The sequence below is a fragment of the Triturus cristatus genome, chromosome 5_1, assembly GCF_964204655.1.
Source record: "Triturus cristatus chromosome 5_1, aTriCri1.1, whole genome shotgun sequence".
NCBI classification, from domain to species: Eukaryota; Metazoa; Chordata; class Amphibia; order Caudata; family Salamandridae; genus Triturus; species Triturus cristatus.
This window is the reverse complement of record NC_140587.1, coordinates 160,847,178-160,861,279: the sequence shown is the minus strand read 5'-3', so window position 1 is coordinate 160,861,279 and position 14,102 is coordinate 160,847,178. Positions and strand designations below refer to the sequence as shown.

The window sequence follows — 14,102 nt, the reverse complement described above, 5'->3', positions numbered from 1 at the left end:
GAAATGGTACTTTGCGTGTAATGTGCAAGGCCACCCCCTGGCATATGAGAAAATCCGAAAGGTGACCCATTTTGCCAGAAAGGATGGGAGAGGTGTTAGGGCCCAAGTGTGTTGGCTGCAGCAGTGCAATACTAACTTTGTGCCTGTTCAGGCACTTGCAGGGGTTGTTCAGCCACACACATGCCTTGTCATGCAGGAGTAAGAGGCAGGTAGTCGACTTGTACTGCAGGGAGACATCTCACCCATGGTCATTAAATTGCAAGGGCATAGTGGGTTTGTTGAACAGGTAGGAGATACTGGTCTGTCTTGTTCCTGCGTGTTCACTGAGCCACGCAACGTCATTAACATGCAGTGTTAAGTTTCCCACATCCTTCAATTTACCCCTCCCACACAGTGGTGGGCCAATCCCGGCAGGGATATAAACTCCCCCTCCCCCCGTACAGAAAAAGTCTGAGAACTACCCTCCAATACAACATTTCAATAACTGGTGAATGACATTTCAAACCCAAAGGGTTAACCTTGGGGGCGTGTCCATGGAGATGGAGAGGTCCTCCTCAATTAGTCAAGGTTGCGAGAGGCAAATAGATCATGAAATCCCTCAAAGCCCTACAGCCTCGCCAGCTACCCCCTCGAGAAACAAGTTAGTCTCAAACAGGCATCAAATGCAGATAGTCAGAGGAGTCAGGCCAGGAGTAATACTGCATTTGAATGTCATGTATTGTGTGTGCCAATATCGAGGTCCAATTGACATGGCCAGTCCAGGCCAGCTAGTGGAAAGGAGGTTCTAGATGATTCATGGGATCCCCTCCCCCCATCCTTCCGGTACTGGCATAGGAAGTCTCAGCTGAGCTGGGGTGAAGATGCTCTGCTTGCCGTTGACAGTGATCCGGAGTTGCGCCAAATAGTGCATGATGTTGAAGATATTATCCTGTTGGAGTTTTGGTTTAATTAGTAGAAAACTTACTTCTGGCTTCCTGCACTGTCGCTGTGATATCTGAGACTACAGCGATTGCATAACTTTCAAATGTGAGATCCTAACATTTTCTAGCCAGGCAGAGTGCGGTATCCTGATCTCAAAAGTTTAAATACCTCGCTATTAATAGCTCTGTCGGCAGATGTCCAGCCAAGCGATGTCCTGCTCTATTACCAGCATACGGGTTGAATGAATCGGAGCCTACGAGTGAGCTCAGCATTGGCTCCACCTATTCCTCTAGTCTGCCTGTGTTTGTGGACTCGGGGAACCTCAACGATCGATCAAATATGTGTGGAGGGCGCCTACAAGTCCTCATTCATTGTCGCAATTACTTTCAACGCATTTTCCATATTTACGAGAGCTTCACTGTGGGATGTTTTGGCATTCTCCACCTTAGAAATATGCTCCTGTAGTTTCCGTTATGCTTTCCAATTTATGGTTGATGTCCATTTTAGTGCGAAGGGAGTCCATCTTAGATTCAATGGAGGCTAAAGTGCTCTGCATGTTGAGTAGTAAAGACTTCATATCATCAGGCTCTGTGGGACTCCTGCGTAGCTGGGTCATGGCTGGCTCTCCATGCACTCTCTACGGCAGCCTCTAGGGAATTCCTTTTGGGGTCCAAATGAATTTTAGACTGTCTGCCATCTGACTTGCCCATGGGTGCCTAATATCAACAGCGTTCAATGAAGACGCAGAAAGGCTGTTATCCTGGGCTTTCCACTCCCTCTTTAACCTCTGCAAATGGCTCCATTGGGCAGCCCTAAGAGGGGTATACTTAGGTCAGAGAGCTAACAAACTCAAACTGAGGAACAATAGGCAGCAGACGTCCTGTGCGCCACAGGGGTTGCTCCTTGCCTTCACCAAATGGTCCTGTGAAGGGGCACTAGTAGACCGGTTGACCTGTGCAGCTGGGGCAACGCACTGTACAGAGAGGCCAAGGTCTGCCTCCACCGCCAAGGGCCCACTGCCTAGTCCTCAGGGGGCCAATTCATCTGCGGGCTACAAGCAGTCACTCCCTCCACACTATTTCATATGGGGGTCAGGAGGGCCCGCATTACTCACCAGTGTCTGGGGCATTCCAGTCGTGACTAAGGGCCCATGGGAAGGCTGCCTATCCGCTCCGTGGGTCCTCCTCCTGCATAATGCTCCTCTCGGTCCCCCAGCGCTATCCAGCTTTCCCGACTCGCTGCTCCAGCAATGTGGCGGCCAGGGAGGCAAGTCTCAAAATGTCAGCTTACACCTATACTCGGGCCCAGAGCAGCCAAGGATCTTCGCAGTAGTGTCAGGCGGTCCTCACTGCATTTCCACCGCCTCAGTTGCTGCTCTTCACAGCAGGACCACTCCCGCACCACCAGTCTTGTGGCAGAGACTCAGCTGCAAAGATCAAGGGACCCTTTAGGCCCAAGGACAAAGTCTCCCTGAGTAGCTCCCCACCATGAGTGAAAGGTCCGGCCAGGCTCCCCAAACATTCCGCGGCACTTGGGTCTGTGAATGTGGCTGATGGGAAGTGAATGAGGGTGGATATTTGCAGGATTGCTGCCTATGGTTGCACAAGCCTCTCAGTGGTGTGGCCATCTTGTGCGCCGCCTCTCTGGCACCCGCTTATGAACCACATTTCCTCTCAACCTCAACTGTGGTCAAAAGGTGCAACAACTGCTTTTCAATACGGCATCCACAAGTTTAGCACTCCGCCCAATGCTGAGGTACCCTTACTCACCTGCATTGCTTTAATGTCATCTGGAATTGATCTCTGGTATCGGCCCATCCCAGAGACTTGCTAGGTTTCTTGGTAAGTGGTTGCTAAGTATAGAAATAGAAACAATTGTGCCCTCCTCACAAACACAAAGAAACTCTCTGGGGGAGTATCATTACAGAGCTGAAGTGCATCCCACAGGCTTTTCAGCCCAATTGTGCCAGTAGGAGCCAAACAATAAAAGGGGGAGGGGAGCACACAGCTGGGTGTATCCGCACCCCAGATGAATTATGGTAGATGCAGTTTAAATAATTGGGCTGACGAGCCTATGCGATGCACTTGTGCATTGGAGTGATACTTAACCTGATAAACATTGAGCAGCATTTCAAGCTCCCTTAAACCAACTTGAATATCTTTACACAATTGTAGGCTTGGGAAGTGCACGCCGTCTGGAACACGGGATTAGAGAGATACGGTTTTCCGAAGAGGTAACGTACTTGTGATTATCTCATCATTTGTACACGCTTAGACTTCGTTAGCTACAGACGTTCACCACATGATTTGCAGAACTGACCCATGAATTTTTAGCAAAATAGATACAGGATATAATTGAAATTTCTACATGTGTGAAAATTGAATTTCTCGAAGCCTACAATTGTGTAAAGATGTTCAAGTCAAGAGGATCTAGAAGCGTCATTTGTTCCTCGACCTGGGCATACAATCGTATGTATGCTCACGAAAAATACAAGCAGACGCAACTTGGATTAAGGCCCTGAAGAGGTCTACTGTGCACGATATTGCACGACGAAACACGTGTTGGCTGATTGTGATCAAGCTTTGTTCTGATAACACCACCTGGCTGCGTTGGAGACGAAATGCAAATGAATAAATAACTGAATCTGGACTTGGACCAAGAGTTTTTTTGGGTATTTGGTCAATATATTAGATTGATTGTGTGCTCAGGGGGATTTTTTCATCTAGTGATAATTTTATGTACTGACCTTTAAGAGAACAAGATCTTGGAGTGTTAGGTCTATACCCCCCCTTCTATGTGAGTCCCTGATTGGGCCTATTTCAGAAGCTAAATTAATCTAAATGTTTTCAATGGTTCCAAGTTGAATTCCTGAACACAAACCTCACTGTTAGGATTACACCTTTATTAAAGAGATCTTTCAATCTAGGCAGCAAATTGTCATTCCATGACCTGAATCCGGGATTTGTCAGGCAGGGTCAAAAATCGGGTTTCAAAACTATAACTTCTTATGGAGGAAGGGAACGAATTAGACGAACCCTTGCTTGAAATTTTGTCTTAATGGCCAAGGAGGGTGTAGGTGTAGTAAAGACTTCTGACACTTAGTGAATGGTGGCGTGGTGCTAAACCTAAGAGAGAGTGATGTGGCATACATAGGTATATTTTCTTGTTCAATTAGGATCCATGGTTTCATGTAGGGACCTTTTGTCTATTCTCTACCTGGTTTTATTTGTATCTCTTTAATATATTTTTTGCTGTTTGGTAGCCCCAAGAACCCTTCTGATGTTGGCTTCATTAGTGTTAAAATAGCTGTTTTGCGAGATGTTTGCTCATCAAAAAAAGGCTGTTTTAAGGAACAATGGTCCCCAACGAGAGAGCTTTTAACACAAAGCATATGAGGATAGAGATACAATGAGATCTATTTCTTCTGTCCTAATGGACATGATCATTTACGGTAAAAGAAATCGTACAAGTGGGAACATAATTGTGTCAAAAATTCAGGAAAACAAAGAACTGTGGCCGAACAATTTACAACAATCAGGCCACCAGTTCATACATTAGCGCACCCTAGCATATACTGATATGAATTATACAGTTATGTCCGTGTGCGAGAAGTGGACGACGTTTCGATCACTCTACACAAATGTTGGGGTCATCTTCAGGACAACAGAATAGATGCCTGAGGCGATTGCCTTTGACTGCATTAGATGTGGGGTGTGGCGCAAGGGAGCATGGTCATGGCAATAGAACCTGTCATGAATGGCCAATAGAGAACAGTGAAAGCGGCCACCAGGAGACATAGACTTCTAGAATCACTAAGATGCGCAGGAGGTCGTTTATAGAGGAGGCATGGCACTGTGAGTCACTATATCCCTGGTATGGCAAGGATGTGGTCCAACGAGGGCACTAGGTATAGGTGCCGCTATAGGAAAGGTTATTCCAGTACAATACCAGCAGACGAAGCAGTTGCAGCACGAGGCATTAAAAAAAGACAGCAGTTGTTCTGGATTATGGTTATGACTGGCGCTAGAAGTGTTAGGGGAAGGGTCTGAACATTTAGAGTAGCCGTGGTATAAAGTTCATTTTAACACCGGCTATGTATCCCATCCAGGAGATTTCTAAACACCCCCATCTGTAGAGATCCTTGAACAATACAGTGAGAACTTGAAATATAATGCACACCCAGTTGTTTCACAGATGCTGGAAGAAAAACCCAAAGTTTTTTATTGCTTTCTTAGAATATTTAAAACCTTTCTCTAGAAGATCTTCACCATCCTGACTGCACTGGTCTGCCACAGTTACCCTGTTGATTTATTATAGTTAATATTAGAACTGGAAATGGATGATAACCTGTTGAATTTGTTAATTAAATGGAAGAGTGATTGTTGCAATTCAATGATGAAGCAGAGCACTTCATCTGCAAAAAGAGCTGATTTGTGATTAACAGATGTAGCTTTTCTGCCCTAAACAAAAGTATTTATTCTTGATTTTCTTTTTGAATGAGTGGTTCCCTTATCGATGCAAATATAAGTGGGGCAATAAGCAACCTTGTCTAGTACCCCTTGACAGTATTATAGCAGTGGAGAACCTGCCTTTGATTTGAGTTTTTCCTTTTGATACCGGTAGGAAGCCAAGATCCATGCTCTCATGTTGGGCCCAAGTCTTACCTTACCAAGCACGCTTAGTATGTAATTCCATTCAACTCTGCCAAACTTATTTTCGGCATCAAGAGTGAACAGAGTGGTTTGGGCGTGCGATTGTTCTGATAAATGTTTTTCATCTACTGCCAATCTTATATTGTCCCAAGTTGTCTGTGTATCACAAAACCAATTGATAGAAGGAGATTCATTATTGGTATTTGGTATTTAGGCTTGCTACCAAGATTCTCGTAAGTATCAAGGTTTACGAAAGCTATTAGTAATAGGATCTGTGGAGATGTTTGTCTCTGCAATTTTAACAGAATCAATACTTATGCTAACATTAACTCTGTTATTTTGCCCATTTGTAATAACTAATTAAACACTTTTGCTAATGAGATCACTAGAAGCTCTTGATATAATTCATAAAATGATGTTATGAAGCTATCCAGACCCGGGCTTTATTTTTTGGAATAGAGGATATGGCTGCCTTTACCCCCTGCTATGAGATGGATTCTGCTACGAACTGTGTATCTCCCCTGCTGATCTGGGAATGTACATATACCTCTAAATATTATGTGGTATCCATGTCAGAGATTTGTTGTGAGGTATTTAGCTCAGAACACAAAAGGAATTGTATGACTTTATCTGTTGTGTCCAGCTGTTTGTTTCCGATGTTGATCGAATGTATGTTATTTTTAGTTGGTTTTCCCTAATTTTATATGCCAACGGTCTATCTGCCTTATTACCATTTTCTGGATTAGAAACTGCATTTTACAAGCAGCTACAGTAATTAAGACTTTTTCAAATACGTCTTTTGCTTATTTAGAGCCTTGAAAACATGAAAACCTGTTTGTGATTGAACTCTGTTTTTATTTCCTGTTTGAAATTTACACTTCTTTCTTTAGTAAGTCAAATTAGCCTGGCCGATCTCAAAATCAGTAAGTCAAATGAGCCTGGCCGATCTCAAAATCAGGTCACCCCGCATAACTGCATTCGCAGCATCCCATATTAAATCATCTGTTAGTTTTTTTAGTAAATAGTTGTCTAATATTTCCTGGAAAGCTGGTCCGTTTACCTAATCCCCCAAGGCCGAATTGCTCAATTGCTGCTGAGGGTGAAGAGGGTGTGAGAACATCCATTTTCATTACTATTGGAGCGTGGTCTGAGAGTATATTTATGCTTATTTGGGTCTCTGATATTGAGAGGGTCAAGGCTGCATCAATAAAGAACATATTGATTCTAGAATAGGACCTGAGTACTGCTGAGAAGAAAGTATAGCTTCCTTCAGTGGTACAAGATCTGTGCAATCCGTCTCTTATTTGCATGTGCCTGTCTGAGGGTTTTGGAGGAGGATTCGGCTCCATACTGGTTTGTGGTAATGTCTATGGCCAGGTTTAGTGTTATCACCTCCTAAAAGTGTCTCCTTTCACAAATTCTGACGCAAATGCAAAAAAAGTTTGAAAATGATTTCTCTTCGTTTTCATTAGGTGCATATATAGAACAAGCATTGGAAATGCAATAGGTCTCGTATTTGTTGGAGTTGGAGTTATTGGCATTGTAGATGGCAATGTTTTGTACTTGTGCAATAGGTCTTGTATTTGTTGGAGCTACGCTAACACGAGTTTAAGCTGTTGGCATTGTAAATGACAATGCCTTTTATGAATATTTTTAAAATAAAAGGCATTATTTCCAATGTCAATAGCTCATACTCGTGTAAATGCGGGACCTATTGCATTGCAAATGCTTGTGTTTCTACTAACCCCTCCCTCCATCACAAAGTACTCTCCCTGTACCATAAAACTCCAAAGAAGCAACCACCACCAGAAAGCATATTACAATATAGGAGGGCCGCGGTCGCATTATGGTGCACTGACGTCACTGGGAAAGCAAGTGTTCCCTCTGCCAGGCACTGCTTCATGTTTGATGTTGCACTGCACTGCTTATGGGTTGGGTGGGAGTTTTCATACACTGTGTGCGTGCTGACTAACCCGCGTCTAACTCTAGGAATGGGGGTTTGTGGGGAGACACTGGCAGATTCTTGCTTCGTATGCACGACCACAATCCAGCTGTGAATAAGTTCCTTCAAAGAAACGTGTTTGTTTTTAGTCCTAAATGGATTATGGGCCCCTGCTGCGCCCGGCAGCGGATTTTGAGAGCTGCATTTTATGTTGGAGCTTAACCTTGGAATCCCACACCCATCTCAATTATGAAATCACACAGATTATAGTTAGATTCGGCAAACCTGAATTAAAAGTTGAATGACAGAAATATCTCTGCAGCCTTGAGCGCCTTGACTACACCCAGTAGCGCCACAAAGAGGAGGAGGGTGTCATAAACACACAAAGGAGTGTGAAAAACAGATGCTAAGCAGTGATCGGTAAATCCGTGTAACCCCAGAGAGATGTAACAATTAAACTATACGCCCGAGCAGCCTTCAGAGTCTGACTCTGACTTCCCGTGGATTGCAAAAAATCATGATAATGTGTGTGTGTGAGGGCTGCTGTAACGAACACTGTGCGCCGGAGAGAACGTTCCGACCTCATAGGTATGCTCAGGAAGGAACAAGCCCTTTGCCTGGAATCAGGGGTTGTTAAGGAATTAGGGGGAGGGCGGTATTGGGGGCTGGGGGGGGAGGGGAGTCAGGAAAGAAAGGTGGGGGTGGATGGTGCCCCTCCTGGAGGCTGGGGAAGATACATTGATAGGCATGGAGCAATCCCCACATGTACCCCCGAGCAGCGCCTTTGATGTTTGTGATGTTGTGTGGACTGTCCCGGCCAAAGCAGGATTGACTCTGCGCTCTGTGTAGTGGGGCTGGGTTGAAAATGCAACTGAAATGGCATATTTTGACTCCAAGTTACATACTGAGATCAAGTAGATGCGAGCCCGGTGAGGCAGGGGGCAATCCTTGCTAAACACAATGTCTATCCGAATGCCCAGAGAAATATTGTAGCCTATACCAATAGAAGCCGGTCTGAAATAGAATGTACCTACACTCAGCCGGAGAAGGAGAGTATGACTGTAGTGTAAGCCTGAGAACATTTTCATGTATTTTATATGGGAAACTATTCACTATCAATACAGACTACCAGGCATTACTCATTATCTTTGGACTATGTGATATATACACTAGCCAGGGAACGAGAAAAACCCTACAAACTACATCACCACAGTTTAACGTCCAAAGCGGCTGAAGAGTATATTAATTTCATTGTGAGGACCAGCACACCAGCAGCTCTAGCCATTGAACAGATTATTGCTGCTACAGGTGCAAATAAGGACATGCTCATCCTCAAAGACCTCATTAAAACACAATCTGGGAAGAAAGGTTTTTGACCCCTTGCAGATGATGATGCATTTCAAAAATTTCAAAATGTACAAGATGAGCTATCAGTCACCTGAGAAGGTATCATACAGAGAGGCTCAAGAATAGTCATACCTGTGAGACTGAGTCAGCAAATCATTGAGCTGGCCCATGAAGGACATTGTGGAACTGTAGCCACCAAAAGAGCTCCAAGAGATCAAGTGTGATTCCCTTGTCTAAATGAATGAGTTGAGAAAGAGCTTAAAGTGTGCCACCTTTGTCAATGGATGCTACGTCATCCTGGGGGATAGACAGTTACAATGTCTGACCTTCCTGCTCATGCTGGGAGAGTTGTAGTTGACGTTTTTTGGGCCCCTAAGAAATGGACATCTCATGGTAGTCATTGATGACTATTCATGTTTTCTTTTGGTCGACATTTCAAGACAGTCAACGAGCGGCTTGATAACATATTTGCAGCGTGGGGCATCCCTGCTATTCTCAAATCTGACAACGTCCTACCTTTCACTACCAAAGAATGCAAGAGGTTTCTTGTTCGCCTCAGTTTCAAGCATCAGGAGAGTGGACCTCTCTGGCCCCAAGACAATGGTGGTATTTAACGATTCATGGGAACCCTCAAGAAGGTAATTCAGCAAACATTGATAGAGGGAATCTCAACCAAGCCATGTGTCAAGCCCTTCGTGCCTATTGATCAACTCCTCACTCCACAACTGCTGAGAGCAGAGGTCTAAGTGGGCAGGATCTGAGGGGCACAACGTGCCCATACTTCTTTAATGAATGAAAAAACGCTCCCGTACTTTTTGTGACAAATCAACCACCCCGTGACGGTTAATTCCGGTTCAAATGTTTAAGTGTCATTTAGAGGGTCTCCCGTGCTGTGAAACTGATAACAGGCAGACAGCTAGACAAGAAACCAGCCTATAGGATGGCGAATTCCTATAGCTGGATCCCCAGGACATATTGTTTGGGGTCAAGGGTAACACATTTTCATGTGTATTTTGTCTTTGGGACAAGTAGGCCTAGCCCCCTGCAGCACACACACTTTGACTGCCAGTTTGCAGTACCACATTATGGATCAGGGAAGGGCTTGGTCTGCAGTTAAGGTAATATTTTGGTCCGTATGTTAATGCTGTTCAAACTTGTATTTAGGGTTCATTTCTTGAAAGCCTTTATTATTAGGGTGAGCGCTCTAAGGAAATTTTGTAAGATCTGACTGCACTACTGAGAGTGGTTCCAGTATAAAAATGTATACACGTTTTCAAAGTTTACCAATATGAGGCTGTGTATAATGCTCCCAGAATGCTCTGATTTGATGCAAATATTTGCAGAAGCTTGAAAGCAAGATTGATGATCCTTTGCTTCCGAAATAAAATGTTTATAAAAAAAGGAAAGCAAGAAAAAAAGCATTCAGCTAAACTACTGTAAAATGTCGGGTACCATTTCTTTGAAGCATCATTTAGTAACGTGTTGATGCATGCTAGTATTGCCCAAAAATATTCATAATGGAAAATCAGTGTAACAAGTTTCAATAAGATTATGGGAAACAAAAATTAACAAGCATTGGCAAAGCCAGTACGCCTGAAATTGGTAGTCAGATTTTTAGTTTCTCAACGTGTGAATTGTTTTGGCATGGTTTTTGTAAAACCTTATTGGTGTAGAAGCTGCCGGGCCATCACCATTATAACAAACATTGGTAAAAACAAAAATTGTTTTTGGTCTCAAAAAGCACACACTGTCACAGTAGTTACTGGCACTGAACAAAACTACTTTGGGTGCCGATATGCTCCTTGTGAAAAAGCAGAAGGCTGTCGCTGACAGTGAAGCCAGCGGATACAGAGAGAGAGACAGAATTTTAATAAACTCAAAAGGTCATGGTTCACGCTGGACCAAATTAAGGGCCCAATTATTAAAGAAAGTCTCAATAGTGCGCCCATGGTATATGTCCTTGCATTGAGTGCAGCCATACGGCTTTTGTGAAGTCACAAGAATTTACAGAAGAAGAATAAGAAATAGTACTCGAGACTGTTTGCAAGTTCACTTTCCCTCCAACCACTTTTTCCCCCAACTGTGGAAGAAGGTTCACGTCTGCCATTGTCAGGAGTAAATTTCCAACATTTCTCAGTTTGTGAAACGGTTAGTTGTTGAAAACCCTTAAAACATGGAAGTTAATAGGTTTGCATAGAATCAAAATGGCATTCTAACCTTGGAACTATTGCTTACCACTACCTTCAGCCCCAGTATGATCTGCAGAAACGTGGCAACATAAAGGGGATTGCAAGTATTCAACCACTACTATGGTATAAGCCCTGGCATAATCAAAGAGCCTATATCAGAGCTCCTATATAATGAGATTGCTGCCATAATATGTCGCCGCACTACATGGCACCAAAGGGACAAGTGGATTTTGTTACAGGACAGGTAGATTTATGAAGCAACTTGCTCCATGGACAAGTAGATATTTTATTAAATTTCACACCCCTGCAGCCTTGTTGCCAGGGTGCCTGCTTGCCTGAAAGAAATGAAAATGTGTGCAACTGGTCAGTCAACAAATGTAAAAGGAGCTTGGGAGCCGGTATTTTCTTTAATTGATGGAGTCACTTGAAGCTTGCTGATGTTAAACATTTTTTCTTTTTGAATGGCATTGCAAGAGTTACCTGATGAGCTGTGAAGTGCACACTTTTAAGGGACAGTTATATAAAAAAAATTGCATTACATTCAGGGTGGGTATTACTAATATCTATATTTTGGAATCTCCATTTTATCTTAAAACGTTTCGTGCATTTTGTTGCAGTCTGTCTTATATTGTGTGTAATGCAAGTTTAAAATAATGACTTGCATATTCACAGTGCTTTCTGTCGCAGGCTGGAACCTTGTAGCACTAAACATACACTAGTCTCTATTCTTCACTACACTAACCAAGATTTAATTCTGTGACTCTCTGGTTACACTCAGACCTCTACAGTGCAACAATTAATAGAGGTTTCATAATGTACGATAGTGCATTTCCCACTAATTAACTTAACATTTTTGTTATATTTCTCATTTAAGCTGCAAGTTATTTTAAATGTAGATACCTGAAGGTGAAAGACCAAAAGAACTTACAGAATATTTAGTTTTTTTAGCCGCACCTTTGAGCCCGCCTCCATGGTCACTGCCCCTGCCCCATTGCATGCAGTATCACAGTTCCCATACTATCTGTTAATGCACTTCGACTGCTGTTGAATTCTGCCACGTTGCTATTTGGGAGAGCCATCGCAACAAAACCACCAAAGTGAACCTCGGACCGATTGATGAATATCGATGAGGTTCGTGCCACAAACGCTCCTCGAAAGTCCAAGATGAAAACATATGCTGATCAGCGCTGACAGCGAAACTGTCTTTGATAAAGGAGACTGGGTACTGGTCAAGCAAAAAATGAAGCTGAAAAAGGAAACTCAGTTTGTTGTTGACCCTTTGAGGGTTGTGACATGCGAAGGATACATGGGGACAGCGCATCGTCCTGGAAAGTCCATTACACAGCACTCATCACACTCTACCAACCTACCTCGATGTTAGTCAGCTCCTCATATAACGAGTGAGGCGACGCCACCTACCTGTCCAGTATGTTGAAGAAGAAAGATGCATGTTTCAGAGCTCCATGTGTGGCTTATTTAGTTTGTATGCTCCTGGGCTGGGGAGGATGCTACACCATCTACCTGGCAATGTACTGAAGATTGGGTGTGCAGTGAACCCAACCTATCTGTACAGTATACGACTACTCCCGCACTTACTATCTCCCCAACCCTGTGCCCCTATAGCTCCTCCAGCATGGTAGTAATAAAAGCGTACGTTGGAAGGTGTGGAGCAAGGTGCCGCTGCATCTCCCTCTCATATGGCACAGTGCACGTGACTGTCAGGTGGTGGTAAAGTTATGTGGTTATGATAAGTGGTTATGATACCTGATGTAAGATGCCCAGTACAATACATTTTACTTTCCCTAGAAGTGAGGTCACTTTCTATAGCCCCTACTCAGATTTTCATGTCTTAGCCAGTGTTCTGGTATAGAAGAAAAATGTCAGCCACTGTTCCAGCAATGAGAAGCTTATCTTCAGTTTTTTTATTTGAAATGTCTGACTTGCAGTTCTACTTGCACTTTGTTACCAAGACCTTGATTTTGAGGCCATTGCGAGATTAATGATGAAATTAACTGATTACATATTTAGTTGTCATTTCGCCATGCTTTGATATTAATTGTCTTCTTGTCTGGCTGTCAGAATTACAGGTGTTTATCTCATATTTGCAGAAGCTCACATAGAGCATCCAGAGCAAAGAGGAGGGGCTGCATCTGGAATTAATCCGCACATTCGCTGTTTTCTGTCTTCTAGATGTTAGAGCCTGCGAGTGGCAAGGAGCCTGCTGTGGACTTCATGTGCCTGGTTGAGACCTGGCTGGCCCGAGTGTGCCAGCTGCTCAAAGTCTCACCAGAGCAAGTGCACCGCGGGGAGCTGGCTGCCTTTGTGTCCTACGGGGTTGCTTTCCCTCTGAACTTCCTGGTGCTGGTGGATACCTACTGTGTGAAGAGGTAAGGTGGGACTGCAGCCATAGCCACGGGCGGCTCTTCAGTAATGGCGGAGGAACATTGCCTCACTGCCCAGAGCCAGCAGATGATAAATAAAATGATAGTAGCACAATGTTGTTATCATTTTATGTATTGCTGTCTGAGCTGTGCATTAGGTATACAGCGGGCTGGGCATGGCACTAATAAGTGCGTATGTCTGTTTGGTCGGCTGCCCCAGGCCGGCCAAACAGACATGCGCACTTGGGTTTCTCCAACCCAGCTGTGATACACAGCTGGTTTGGAGAAAAGCCACAGACTCCAAGGCACTGTCGGAGTGACATACGAGGCTGCTCAGACCAATCCTGGCGCTGCTCTCATTCATCTGGATTGGGTGTGGAGCCAGTACCCTGAGGCCCATCCACATTCGGGCCAAACAAGAGAAGCAACGAAGCGGCTGGGAGCGGAGTGGCAGGTTAATCTTTTTATTTTTATTACCCAACCCCACCCCTCCTGCCCGCCCTCCCCACCACCTTAAATAGGCGGCGGTTGCCACTGGCCATACCTACTTGTGTGACTGTCAGGTGAATGGGTGCACACTTGAGGCCTCTTGATTTTTGATGTGGCATTACTGGACTTGTAACACCAACCAAAATTAGGATTTCCAAATAGTGCACTATAAAATCACACA

The 14,102-nt window shown here is 44.0% G+C and overlaps 1 protein-coding gene across 1 annotated transcript in view; it reads left to right on the top strand.

The window, feature by feature from the left end:
* NAPRT (nicotinate phosphoribosyltransferase) overlaps positions 1 to 14,102 on the top strand; it is a 306,647-nt gene that overhangs the window by 204,990 nt on the left and 87,555 nt on the right. The window contains exon 6 of the mRNA XM_085604693.1: positions 13,242 to 13,438. Within this exon, the coding sequence (XP_085460819.1) occupies positions 13,242 to 13,438 (197 nt within the window). The remainder of the gene's footprint in view (positions 1 to 13,241; positions 13,439 to 14,102) is intronic.